The 13645-nt window shown below is 45.3% G+C and overlaps 1 protein-coding gene across 1 annotated transcript in view; it reads right to left on the bottom strand.

Annotated features, from left to right (window-relative positions):
• LOC110399231 (fatty acid amide hydrolase-like) overlaps nucleotides 245-13645 on the bottom strand; it is a 16698-nt gene continuing 3297 nt past the window's right edge. The window contains exons 4-20 of the mRNA XM_021397602.1: nucleotides 13269-13409; nucleotides 11019-11081; nucleotides 10399-10519; nucleotides 9892-9984; nucleotides 8717-8877; nucleotides 7522-7607; nucleotides 7070-7153; nucleotides 6338-6400; nucleotides 6133-6210; nucleotides 5948-6036; nucleotides 5194-5230; nucleotides 3871-4019; nucleotides 3356-3418; nucleotides 2950-3025; nucleotides 2488-2572; nucleotides 2214-2301; nucleotides 245-1683 (exon numbers count right to left, since the gene is read on the bottom strand). Of these exons, the coding sequence (XP_021253277.1) occupies nucleotides 1573-1683; nucleotides 2214-2301; nucleotides 2488-2572; nucleotides 2950-3025; nucleotides 3356-3418; nucleotides 3871-4019; nucleotides 5194-5230; nucleotides 5948-6036; nucleotides 6133-6210; nucleotides 6338-6400; nucleotides 7070-7153; nucleotides 7522-7607; nucleotides 8717-8877; nucleotides 9892-9984; nucleotides 10399-10519; nucleotides 11019-11081; nucleotides 13269-13409 (1588 nt within the window). The 3' untranslated portion in view covers nucleotides 245-1572. The remainder of the gene's footprint in view (nucleotides 1684-2213; nucleotides 2302-2487; nucleotides 2573-2949; nucleotides 3026-3355; nucleotides 3419-3870; nucleotides 4020-5193; nucleotides 5231-5947; nucleotides 6037-6132; nucleotides 6211-6337; nucleotides 6401-7069; nucleotides 7154-7521; nucleotides 7608-8716; nucleotides 8878-9891; nucleotides 9985-10398; nucleotides 10520-11018; nucleotides 11082-13268; nucleotides 13410-13645) is intronic.

Genomic DNA, 13645 nt, shown 5'->3' with positions numbered 1-13645 from the left:
GTGCATCACTTAAAAAAGGATTCGAAATACCATCTTGCTAGGTTAGGCTAGCTATCTGTTTTCTCTTGCCATCTCTACTCCCTTGAGTAATTGAACTAAATTAGAGAGCACTCAGCCCTTTCCTTCAAGCAGAGGTGCTCCTGAAGAAATTTATTCTTGTCAGACTTACCAGCTCTCCCATTGCCATACAATGCATTTTGGCATTCACTCTCAGCTGTTTTGAGTGTTTAAGAAATTACTAATAGTAGAGGAAATATTTTTCTTTTAATAATCTGTTCTTCATAAAGTTGAACTGTGGTAGAATCTAATGAAGTGACATTTACAGCAGTATCACAAAGGCCTTGAAGATTAAAGACACAGTATCAACCATCATTAGTTAAGTGTGGATGCTGCTAGCAGCTGATCTTGATGCTTTGACTCAAGTACTTATGAAGAGGGTAATATGACATTCTTCCATTCAGATGCTATCTGACTGGAACCTTCAGGCATTAGTAAAGTGCTACCTCTGTTTTAAGAGTGGATATGTATAACAAAAAACAACAAGAAACAAAACCAACTGCACCGAGTTTTTCCCAGACTGCAACTACTTTCTGTTCCTTTTTTCCTTCCCAGCTAAGTAAGAATTCAACATTTTGTTCCCATCTGTAAGACAGCTTCTCCCACAGCCAAATTAAAGCCCAGTTTCTCTTTGATAGTTGATGAGGTGGGAAACAAGACATTCATCTAAGCATCAACGCTAAGCTAATCAACTAAAGCTAAGCATTTAGATTCATTTTGGAATACTCTTAGGTCTCCTCTAATCTTTGATGTGTCCATAGTGGTGTAAGCAGGACGCAAGATGGGGACTTCCACTGAAACAGTAGTGTGGCTTTAGGGCCTGTTCCCGTACAAGTAGAGCCTTCTCCAGCTGTTCTTGCTGTGATGTCATATTTTATGTAATACAACATCTTTTTCTACCTTGATTATTTCCAGAAGTTCATTTGCGATAAGAGGAGGTTGACTCCTTATCTAGAGCAGGCTCTGTGCTGCACTGTGGCTTCATGCAACTCATTTCCTGCACCCAGGGTCCACTCCTGGGGCAGCTCAGTAGCACTTCTGCTTTTAGTACCACACACCTGCTCAAAATAGCTGGCTCTTGAAGAGCTATTCTACAGCATTTCCAGGTTTAATCCAGCGGCAGGAGGAGTTTTGTGAGAACGTTTAAGGTTTAGAGATTGTGGCTTTCCACACACAGCCCTGTAGCTGCAGCTGTCTCCCATCTTTACATGGGACCTGGACACGGAAAAAGGTTGCAGAAGATACTTGCAGGTTCCTCTCCTGACAGAAACACAAATATACTAGCTTGTTCCTCACTGGTCTCCTCAGTATAAGCTGGACCATCCAAGAATGAACGGAGCAGAACTGATTTCTGCTCAGCAACAACGCCTGCTTTGAACAGTATTCTTCCCCATTTCTCCAAGGGGCCTCCTGCTAAACCTTATTCAGTTAAACATTGAAAACAAGTCCACTCTAGTATTTGGCCAGGTCAGACGAGGGGAAAAAGAAGACTTATTCCCCATCTTAATCACTCCGTCATGCAAGGACGTCATAATAAATGGATGGTTTTTTGGTCTGGTGACGAAACTGCTCTAGCTTCAGGCCAATCCTCAGAAGAACAGCTTCATCCCACCACTTTGCCATGACCTGGGAGAAGAGAGAGACAGAAAAAAAAAAAAGTAGCATCATCACATACAGTGATTGAAAGCCCAGGAAAACGTGGCCAAAATTGTTTCCCAGCAGCATCAAGAGGACACGTGCTTCTCCCTTTTACCCTAGCAAATATGGCACCACTGTATTTGGGAAAAAGGGGGCTCAGAGGCTTAATTAACATGTATGGTACTTCCAATTACATTAGACCTATTTTAAGAGAGAAGAGAGCAAGAAAGAATTAAATTACCAAACTTAGACATAAGGAAAAGAGAGGAAAGAGTAGTGACAAATAATGGGTACGGATACCAGTGGACAAGGAGAAGTCTATCTCCGGATGCCTGAAGAGTCCATCTGGCATTCAGAAGTGAGTTACTCTTTGAGGCAAATCTCCTCACTCAGAAGTTAAAAACTGCTTAATAGTATCTGACAACTTGTTAGGTTACAGGAGGAACCTGGTTATAGGTGTTCAGGACAGAGCCAGCTGGGGATTTTGTGACCCAGCATTCACAACAAGCAGTGCTCACCTGGAAGCCAATAGGAAGCCCAACAGTAGAATAACCAACAGGAACAACGAGGCCTGGAATCCCAGTGAAGTTACCAAGCTGCATGAACCTGGGGGAAAAGCTGTCATCAGCATTCCTGCCTTGGGGCAGGAGCAAAGTCAGCGTATTTTGGGGAAGAAGCAGACAGGAACTGATCTTCCCCACTCTACAGTCCGAACTCCTCAAGTCTGTAGACCTAGTCTACAGCTTTTCCCAAATTTTTTGTTTGCAAAGTGCGAGCTGCAACTCTTCTTACCTCATGGACCTCATTGTGAATGAAATATTGCTGCTCCCAGTCAGAAGGTCAGATTCGTGGATCCTCGGGGCAGTGGAAGCAATAGCTGTGGAGGAATCACAGAATGGTTTGGGTTGGAAGGGAGCTCCAGAAGTCATCTTGTCCAGCCCTCCTGCTCAAGGAGCGTCAGCATCGAGGGTGGAAGTTCTTGGTACATAAGTCAATGTCTAGTCTCTCCTGTACAACTGCTGACTCTGCACCTTCTGTTCCAACTACCCAAAGGGAGTTTTGTGACTGCCTTAGACACAGGCAGCAAGTATAGAAATACACGGCAGTCATTTTAACCAGGCCCCATTTTCTTTCAGACGCACGAGGCACAATGAAGTCCTTGCATAAAAGTTACACTCTTTAAGCTGGAGAGGAAGAGCTAAGGGAGTGACTGTTCTCATTGGGGAGCAGCTCTTCGGCCAAGACTGCCAATACCTGGTGTAAGTATGCAGTTCACAGTGGTGAAGATCTCTCGCAAAAACCTCATGCTGCGAGTTCTCTGTCGATTTGCCTGCAAGCAGAGAGATTACTGTCTGACGAGGTTGTCTTGGTTCATGCGGCTCATCTCCAAAGACAACTGCCTCTGCCCATATGAGCCCGTGCCTTTGCAAAAGGGAACGCTATTGCTGCGTTTTGGAATCAACATGCAGTACATCAGCCCAGGTGACGCATTCTCTGTGGTGCCCCACCATTTTCCCCACCTTCACTGCAAGAGCATTCCCTTGTTTCCCCACAGCTGAGTGCTATCTTCCCATGTGTATGGGGAGCTTAAGAGAACCGACCGTCCCACTTCTGCAGTTTCACTGCCTCCCCTTCAGCCTTCACCGCAGTATGTTCTCACCGTAATATAATCCAGAGCTGTGAACTGGGAACCCAAAGCCAGGCTAGCCCGAGTCTCCAAATTCTGAAAGAGAAAACAGTCACAGCTCTCCTTGCACCAGGCTTGTTAATCGTATCTTCTTGCCTTAGGTAAGCACCAAGTAAGATAGCAGCTTCCTGACTCCTTTTCTCCCACCTTTCCCACCTTCATCAGCTTGCCATCAAGCCTAAGTGTCTCCCTAGGAACTGAAGTTCAGACCTTGGCATGCTTTAATAGCCTTCCATGCTGTCTGGAAGAGTTTCACCTTGGGCATAACAATTTGAGGGGCTCAGATATGTTCAGTCAACAATAGCAAGAAACTGAGTGTGATAGCCCAGGAGTTCTCTTCCAGGTCTACTCTCTGGTATCAGAAGTCATCCAACAAGCGGTTTGTCACAGAAAAAGCAGGAGAGCCCCAGGTTTCTCAGCAACATAAGACACTTGCTCTACATCAGCCATGACAACTACAGCCACTGATCCAAGCCACTACTACTTACCATTTCCTGGAAATGTTTGTTGAAGTCAGGTTGGAGGAAGTCCCTCATCTCACTGAGAATGCAGATCGCATGGGCTACTTTCACTTCCTCCATCTCTGGAAGAGATACTTCGACCACGCTGGCTCCCAGATTCTGCAGGTACTCCACAGCTGAGTGCAGGACAGGTAATGCACAGACAGCATCCGTGAGTTTTCTCCCCAACCTTCACTGAAGGGCTGAGCAACCGCTCCCCCTTGAGAAGTCAGATACCCCACTTGCCATTACAAGGCAAGATCTTTAGTGCACAATGCGGCATGCAGACTGCTGCTGCTTCTCATAAGTAAAAATCTTAGGCCTAATTAGATCTCAGTGCTCCAACAGAGCAGAGGTAGAGGCTTGTAAACAGGTTCCTAAATTACCAACTACATTTTGGGCAAGTTCGCCTTCTCTCTTTAGTCCTCAGTTAATCCAAACAGTAAAGGTGGTTTGATAATGCGCTCGACGTGACCGGTGTTCAGTCAGCATGAAGCAGTTATTTAGCATTACTCAGAAATAGGTCAACAATACAGGTTCACCAAATCCAGATGCACTTTAACAAGGTCAGGCACCAGGACCTTGCTAAAAACTGGATCTTCTGCAGATTCAAAAGAACTCTCTTTGACTCCAGCATCTTCAAAAATAACTATGTTTGTGGTACATCTCTCCTAAGAAAACTCTACGCATGTGGAAGCACGAGTTTCAAGATAAGAGCTGGTAATGAGGCTGAAGAGAACTCAGGCAAACAAAGCCTGAGTGCTATGAGCTATCTCAGCTCCAATGCACAAGAGGCCATCTGTTACGCCAGGCACTGCAGTCTCTCCTCCAGCTCACCAGGTTAAATTTTGCTCAAGTCTAAAATCTCACAAAGCCACCCCAAAGACAACATTACAGTGATTTCAAGGAAATAGCAGAGGACTAGATACATCATAAAATCCTAGCCCTGTCTTCCCCACTGAATGTAACCTTGTGAAACAAGTCCCTCCCTTAGAAGTCTTCTACCATTAAAGCTCACAGAGTGACTGTTACTGAACACAGATCAGTCTTTATACAGACAGAGGCTCAGCACACTGAACTGCATTCTTCCATTGTAACCTGACAAGCCTGCAACTGCTGAGCTTTTTAACCCTCAGCAGTCAGGAGGGCTTCCATAGTACAAAGCTACTGCAGTCTGTCCAGACAGACTTCTTTAAGCATCTGCCTTTAAGGACAGCAAACCAGACCTCATTAATGCATCCACGAGAGGAAACACCGAGTGACACTACGGCTTTAGGCAAATTAAGAGACTTAGCAACTTTTGCTCTTTACCTTTCTCACAGATGGACAGGATTTCTGCATCACATGCCTAGAGAACAAGAGGAAAGAACTGAGCAGACTTTGGTAACAACTCTCCTCTTCTTGGTGAGCAAGCTCACAGAACTTCAGTCCGCGTGGAGTCTTCCCTACTCCCATCTCTAGTGGCAGGGAAACAGCCCCCCTGAACTGCCTTAGGCTACCTGTTCCAAGAGAACAGCTTGCAGGGCACACCCCCTACAGAAATGGAATGGTCTCCTTTTCCAGAGGAGAGGATGTTCCTCCACATTGGGGCAAAGCCAAAAACAACCTTATTTTCCTTGAAGGGAAGAAATCCATCCTTTGTGGAGTTGCATTACAATTGCCAAGCAGTATTAGCCTGCATGGCTAGTTTCTACATGGGGATGATAAATTACTATTCAATATCTACAGCTCTGTCACCAAATAGATATGGTAATTTTCCTCATTTGTTTTTAAACTAATTCCCTTTTGGAATCAGTTCAGAAGCATCACTTCCAGTAAGAACAGTGGTATGAGGAAGCATACTGCCATGACATGTAGAGTTGTTACCTTTCCTCCTACCGTCAGTAGACTTCTACTCAAAAGGTTGCCTTAGGAAAAAGTCATCCCAGTGAGTTTTTTCACTCTATATTTCCCTCCAATTATAGGACTAAATATAACGATGAAAAGCAACAGAACATTGACTGCACTGAATTCCTACAAAATTTCATTCTGCAAAGCATCAGGAAGAAAGAGATAGAACAGGCACCTTAAAAAATGTCCAATCCACTCCCAGTTTTAAGCCTTTCAGGTCAGGAGCACACATATCTGACAGGGTTGCTTTGGGTTGCTTTAGTCCTGCAGGGAACAAGCAAGAAAGAGTTCCTCCATTTATTTAGGATGCCCGTAGGAAGGCAGAGCACTTGGCTTCAGGGAAGGAGGGGGCTCACCTACCATATGGATAGAGCGGATCTGGCTCAGCAAGAATACTGTAAACAATGGCTGCATCTGCCACTGAGGTACAGATAGGACCTTTAAAAGAGACAGTGGTTATGAAACAGGGCAAGGAGTGAACAGGATCCTTCCTTTGTAGGTCCAGATTGCCTCCCCGGTGGCAACATACAGGGAGGTCCCCGAAAGGGTGCACAAGTTCTCTTACCTACGCTGACTGTGGAGTAAGAGAGCGGGAGGCTGCCATGACCGCTGATCCGCCCAAATGTACCTTGAGAAAAAGAAATGGGCCGTTAGCTAGACATGAGCACTCTCTGGTAAGACCTGAACTCAACAGCCCCGGCCCACCCAGCTGAGACAGCAAGCAACACACCCAATCCAGCCACTTTTAGGCCTGCTGCTTCAGAGCTCAGTCACCAATCTTTCAATACCCTCTTTTGCAGGAGCAGAATTGTCAACAAAAAGAGATGCCATGCTCTGTAAGGTCTCTACCTCTTCACCAGTGAGACTTCATGCCTATTACCAGCTGCCCTCTGCAAATGTTCTTAGAAATTTTCTGACCAGTTACACTTTTAGTCATCATCGTTACCTTCCTCAGATGAATCATGATTGAGTTGGCCACGTGTGAAGGATGAAACTCCTCCCAGGAGAGGAAGACAGAAGAAGGATGAGAGGGTAGAAAGAGAAGCAGTGTGCGAGTTTTGCTTAGCATTTGATACACGTACAGAAGTTAGTTTTTCCTCAATGTCTGTTCCACGGTCAGTACTGAGACTCCTTTCACTTTGACAGTCTAACCCACATAACTCTCAGAACACTCTGCTCCAGAGTTTCTCTGGTTGAGTTTTACATGGCAAGAATTAATGGATTGTGTCTGTCTTGCTTGTGGCATCCCGATACAGTAAAGAAGACATACACACACTCCAAGATTAAAGGGCACTACCTTTCAGCCCCACCACACCACAGAACGAAGCAGGAATCCTCACAGAGCCGCCTCCATCTGTGCCAATAGCCACTGGGCAGAGACCTACAAAAACAAGCGTTGGCCTGGGATCAGAGAGACAATGTGTTGCCCCTTCCATTCTACCAGCATCTGCAGCCAAGACAGCACACAGAGCTCTGTTTATCTAGGACTTCCCTCCAGCTTCTAATCCCTTCGTGAAATCTAAACAACCTGGAACAGGTTGCCCAAGGAGGTTGTGGATGCCCCGTCCCTGGAGGCATTCAAGGCCAGGCTGGACGTGGCTCTGGGCAGCCTGGTCTAGCGGTTGGCAACCCTGCACTCAGCAGAGGGGTTGAAACTCGATGATCTTTGAGGTCCTTTTCAACCCAAGCCATTCTATGATTCTATGACTTGTCTCCCACTGCCCTCAGACTCAGTTTAGAAACACCTACCTGCTGCTACAGCTGCTGCTGACCCACTGGAGCTCCCACCTGTGAAATGGTTGGGCTTGTAGGGATTCCTAGGGATCTTGTGGTACCTGAGGCAGATAAACAGTGGTGAATCTTCTCCTAGGAAGCACTGAGTGTACTACAGGGCAGAAAAAGATCCAGAAACATAGCTCAGGGATTCAGATCTCTTAATAAAGAGACACCAGTCCACCCCAGGTAGTGTTATGTCCCTAGAGAACGAGACAGAAAAATAATTCTGGCTCAGAGTGCAATCACTTAGTATCCTTAGCAGCCTATCCAAAAGGAAGAGACTCAAAGCAATAGAAAAAGTGCTGTCCCACCTCTTCTGGTTGTGACTACACTGTGCTGTTACTGCATACCACAGTGCATTATGCAATACCAAAAGATGGAGGAGTCACTGACCACCAGTTCTTACAGAACCACAAGCAAGTTGGCATCCCCAGCTCTGCTCTTTATTCCAAACTTTTCAGTCTGACCACAGTCCCAAGGCACCAAAGAGACCTGCCAGGTGGCATGGCATCCAGCTGAGGCAGCGGACCACACAGAGGGAGAAAATGCTCATGCATTTTATTGTAGCTGCAGGAGAGCCCCACTTCCATCCAGCTGCACATTCACAAAGTGTGGATCTGCAGACAGCTCACCAAGGCTGTGAGAACCACTGCTCTGACAGAGCAGTTCTCAGCTTGCTATAGCTGGAAAATTCACAAAAGTAAAGCAAATTGCAGTGAGCTTGTTTTAGTTAGGAAATAAAAACACTAAGTTTCTCCTAAACTGATTGTAATTTTTCTCAGAGTTCTTGGCCATTAGCCATTTTTGCGACTGTGTATGAGGTCACTATTGTTTTCTGTCACTGTTTCTGTCTATGGTTCATCCTGTAAACAGCTGTGATTCACGCCTTCAAGTCATGTAAGGCCTTGCAAAGCCAACTCTTTACTCAGAACCACTTGGATCCTCTCCTGCCTATGGTTTCAGGAGTCTTCAGGCTTCCACAGCTACTCTGAGCCTCAAATCTTCAGTGCTGGGTTTTCAGATCCATGTGGTTCTCCCTGCACGGAGTGTTTCAGTCAGTTTTACTCTTACGTGCTTGCCCTATTTTTGTACCCTTCCCTGTCAGTTCTGGACAGAATTTTAGGTCTTTCTAGAGCCTAGGGGAGAGAGAGAAGGAGGGAATTTTTACCTATTAGGGTTGCATCCAGTTGTTCCAGTCCCTAGTTCATGCATGTTTGAGACCCCAATAATCATAGCTCCAGCCTCTCGCAGCTTCTTGGCCACAGTGGCATCTTCCGTTTCAGGCTCTGTCCCAAGGTACACTGTTCCTACTCGGTGATGGTAGGGTACCTTCACAAGAAAACACCTCATTATTCATCGTAAAAACCCCAGAAAGGTGGGCAGGCACTTGTGTGTACTTCACATGCCGATCCCAGACATCAGGACCCACTGAGGTAAGTCAGGACTAGGAAGCCTTGCTCTTCATCTTGCCCTGTGTTTTTTCCTGCTACAACAGATCCTTAACTCTTCACTGTTGGATCACTCTCATGAGCAAAGGAGTCCTTTTAATACCACGATAGAGAGGAACAGAGACAAATAGATAGACAGAAAGTCCATCTCTCTACAGCAATATAATTGCCATGCCCAGGGGCTGCACAACAGTCACCCTGGCCCCACATCATACAGGAGCTCTATTTTCCACTTTTTGTGGAAGGAGCTGCAGCTTTTCAAAACTGCAGTGCTTTTGAAGCAAGGCACCAATATTACACGGATGCCAAAATACCAGATGGACTCATTTCAGGCTGTGCTAAGTACTCTCCCTGACAATCAAGCGATGCACATGAATTGGACTCCCACTCGATGGATAGGTCTCTCCAGAGTCCATGACAGCTTAGTGGCACTGCCAGGAGTATTAATAGTTGCCAGGTCACAGGCAAAGTCCACCGTAGGTGGGGACTTTCAGAGTAACTTTCGTAATTCTGATATAAGTATGTCCTCTATGGCAACGAGAGACGAAGGCTTTGCTAGTGGAGCAGAGTCAGTATCAGAGAAAGCCGGGCAGTTACACCCACTGCTACAGATGCTTTTATACATACTCATTTCATCAGAAGGAGGACTGTTTCCCACCACTTCTCTCTACTCCCCATGGATTATAGAGATTGGTACAAGATAAGGACAATGTCTGTTGTACCGAAGATCTATCATCACTTGGCAAAACTTGATAATCCTGCTCATTACACTAATCTACTCCCTATATTACAAATATAGGTTTCTGCCGAGGAGCTGGCCTTAAAAACTTGTTGCAATGAGTTCTCCTGCTTGATCTCTTGCAGCATGAGCTGACAGCTAGGCAAGGACACTTACCACTTTGAACTCTTCTTTCAGACACACTGGGATGCCATCTAGGTAAGACAGGGTACATTTATTCCTGTAACGAGTAGTGGAGGCCTCAGCCATCTACACAGAGGAAGAAAATGTATATGATAAGAGTTGAACTGCAAGTCACTACAAGTTTAATAACAGATGTTCAGATAATAAGCAAATAGCTTTGTCAGGTTGCTGACAAGCCAAACTATACGTTTTCTTCTTCCACTGTATGCTGGTGGGAAAATACTGCTTGGAAGCATCCGTGCTAACAGACGCCACATAAGCACAAGAATCCTGGTTTAAAAATAGAAAGAGGGTTGTCCAGCAGGAAGCAAATTGCCTTAATGCTACCTCTTTTTGCAGGAAAGGAAGCAAACTTTCTGTAGTCCTCTACACAAGAAAGCAGCAAAAATGTACATATTTTTCAGTGTAACGTATCAGCAGAGCCTCTGCCCTTTCTACTGCTCTCGTGGTGGCAGAGGCCCCTTTCCTACCAGACATTACCAGCATTATTTGCTCCCGGTCCCATTGCACTATCGCTCTGAGTGGGGGCGTGGATTTGTCGCAGTCCTCCAGCAAGGCAATGATGTTCATTGCTACTTGAGATGGCGTCAGCTTCCCACTCCTACAGGATAGAAGTTGGGACCTCATTATAAGACCCCACACAACACATCTACACAAAGGGTTTTGTCTATCATGTAGCAAGAAGGCAGCTGTCGCAGTTGTAACCGCTAAATATGTGACAATGTGTGCGTGGTGATGATCTCCATATGACTGACTTCAGAGGCCCACAGTATGTGCAACTTGATTCATCCATACGAACCTTTCTCACCTCCTGAGTCATTTGGGCAAACAAGGTATGTAGAAATCTCTCCCAGATACAGACAGCCAAGGCAAATGGTATTTAAATAACCTTGAAGGGTTTTAGAGATCTATGCCAGCTCCCCAGTTGGCTTTCCTTTGTTATTCTATCAGAGGCAAAGGACTGCAAAGGACGATGCTAAACAGTGGTACCTCAAGGACAATCCTAACAAGGAAATGCCCGAGAGGAGAACAGGGAACAGCAGCAGCCCGCAGCTGGGAACACACAAGACAAGTTGTTCCCAGGCTGTAATTTCACTCACCGGTAGCAGTCCAGGTAGTCTTTGATCCCTTTGAAGCTAAACCCGTGGCTGGCAGAATCAGGCCTACGAAGAAAGGATTGAAAGGGCAACTGTGAAATGTCAAGGTCACCTCTGTTCAGACCTTCTGTTCAATGCAGGCTGGGAATTGCTCACTTCCAGGTCATTGTTGGGACTGCTAGCCTAAGCATTTTAGCTCACGCTCCTTGCATGAATTCAAGACACAAGGTACGTTAAGGGTGCCACAGAAATAAGTGCTCAGACTTGTTGATACATTTTAGTTGTTTCACATTTCTACCACAACAAAACAGTCGTTAGATTCCTCAAAATTTATTCCAGATTTCTATTTCCTGCTCACCACTGGAGCATTACAGAACAGCTTCCAAGACCTCTATCCCAAGTTTGATTCAGAGACAGTGAAGTACTAAGGCCTGAACCAAAGCTGACCTCCCGATGAATCTCACAACCCAGTGTTATATATCATTAGTATCCAATCCTTAGTGAAATATGGATGATCATTAGCAAAACATGTATCTCGGACAAAACGTCTCATTAGCAAGAGATGTAGCGCAGATAAAGCATTATGAGAATGTATTAACCTTTCCTTGTTTAGAAGCATAGTGTCAAGGCCTACTAGTACACAAACTTCCTTGGTTTCTCCTTGAGCCCTGGCCAGGCTTGAGGTGGAATCCAAAAAGGGGAGAATAAAACCAGATGTTTCCGCCTGTCATGTAAACATGTTTATTCAACAATATAAAAGCTGGACCCTCTTGCAGTGAGGTTGGAGACCTCGTCTACGAGTGGATGCACTGTGTAGAACCTCCCAGTTGCCGGGAAAGGCTCTCCAAATCCTCACTGCAACCAGGGCTCCCCAGCAACTGTGGATCTGGATGATGGTAAAGCATTAGCGCAATTGGTGATGTATCTTTCTCAATCACTATAGTTCCTAATCGCTATAGTTAATCTTACGTAGTAATGGTTAGCTGCATTACCGTGTTCTGTTTTATTCTTGCTGCATCATTTCACTTGTTATCACTTTAGAACTCAGTAAAGATAAACGTACTTCTTTCACTTGGTGTCTGTGACCTTGGTGCTGACTCTGTCCATTGGCAACACAGCTAGCCAGCAGCACATCCAGTGTCTGGTATGGGACGGGGAAGAGGTGCTATGCAGCACGCATAGGAATTCGCATCAAACTGCTTAAAAACGAAGTCAGTGGCTCTAATACTTGACAAACAGACCATTTCTCATCACAGTGGGATGAACATAGAATGACTTAAACAGCTGGCTACAATTACTGCTCCTGTAATGTCCCCCATATCATCACCCAACTCAGAAGCCATATCCTGGAACAGACACTGTACGGCCCTCGTTATGTGCTACACAGGGAAGAGGTTAGGTTCAACTATCCTGTCCTTTAGTACTCATTATATCATTAATACTGCTGAGGACACAAGAACCAGAAGGCTGCACTCACCTTGACCAGTGCCTGCAGGAAACACATCCCTCCCTCTACAGCGAAGGAGCTGAATGATTTTCCTTGCTCTGGCTTAATAACTCAAGCAGGAAGCAAGCTTTGTCTTGCTAAAAACTCAGATGTATGCAAAGAACCTACTCCCTGAGACACTGGTAAAGCACACAGACATCTTCAGTAACTATTAGACAGGCCCACAGCTAAGAACAAAAGAAAATGGGGAAAGTATTCATAGCAGTCCAGCTGCCCTCACCTCAGCATCAGACTCCAGAGAGACATGGAATGTTCCAGTAACATTTCACCCCTAATTTTGTGGGATTTAATCAACCACAGGCTGCAATTAAGAAGATAAACAGACCATTCTCCAAGCAGCCTAAGTAACAAAACCTGATTTCTTGTGGACTGTTTGCACTGCACCTTATGTTTCTTCTCCCAGCAACCTGTTTTCCCTTTGAGATACACTGCAGGTAAGAAACAGCACACCTGCAAATTCACTTAAGGGATGTATGCATCGAGTAGCCGGCCACTAAGCCTATCTATTCTAATAGTGCAACCAGAGCAAAGCAGTCTGCCCGAAGCTAGCTAGCTAGTTAACACTGCATGTTAACTACTAGTGATTTATAAATTACAAAAGATCTGACAGCACTACTCATTTTGTCAAGTTCCATGGTCATGGAAAGAGATTTTAATCCAGATTACTCACAATGACTGTTTCCCACTAATATCATGGCTCCAAAGTGCGTGTTCTTCCACTCTACTCTTAACCAACCCACACTCACCTTGTATCTATCAGCTGCTTGATGATATCTGAAGTGCTTTCAGTCTCAGACTTGCCTTCTGTAATCTCTGCTGCAACCTCTGGGATAAACGTGGGATCTTCATGAATGTCAAGAGAACGCATGAGGGAGAAGTTGTTCAGCCTGCAAGAGAGAGAGTGATAGAAGATGCAAGATCCACCATGACTAATTTTTCCACATTGTTTCAAGTGAATTATACCCAAGAACATTTTGCTGTAGCAGTCTGCTCCCACAGCAGGGAGTTGCAACAGTTACAAAATAATCTTTCACACCTTTCTAAAGCCTTGCTGAAGGCAGCACCAAATCTATCCTGCTTGCTTAACAGAGCCTCCCACCTCTTGACATAAAGCCAGCCAGCC

Source organism: Numida meleagris, chromosome 1 (assembly GCF_002078875.1).
Source record: "Numida meleagris isolate 19003 breed g44 Domestic line chromosome 1, NumMel1.0, whole genome shotgun sequence".
Lineage (NCBI taxonomy): Eukaryota > Metazoa > Chordata > Aves > Galliformes > Numididae > Numida > Numida meleagris.
Note: the sequence above shows the minus strand (reverse complement) of the source record. Positions and strands in the feature narration are given on the sequence as shown.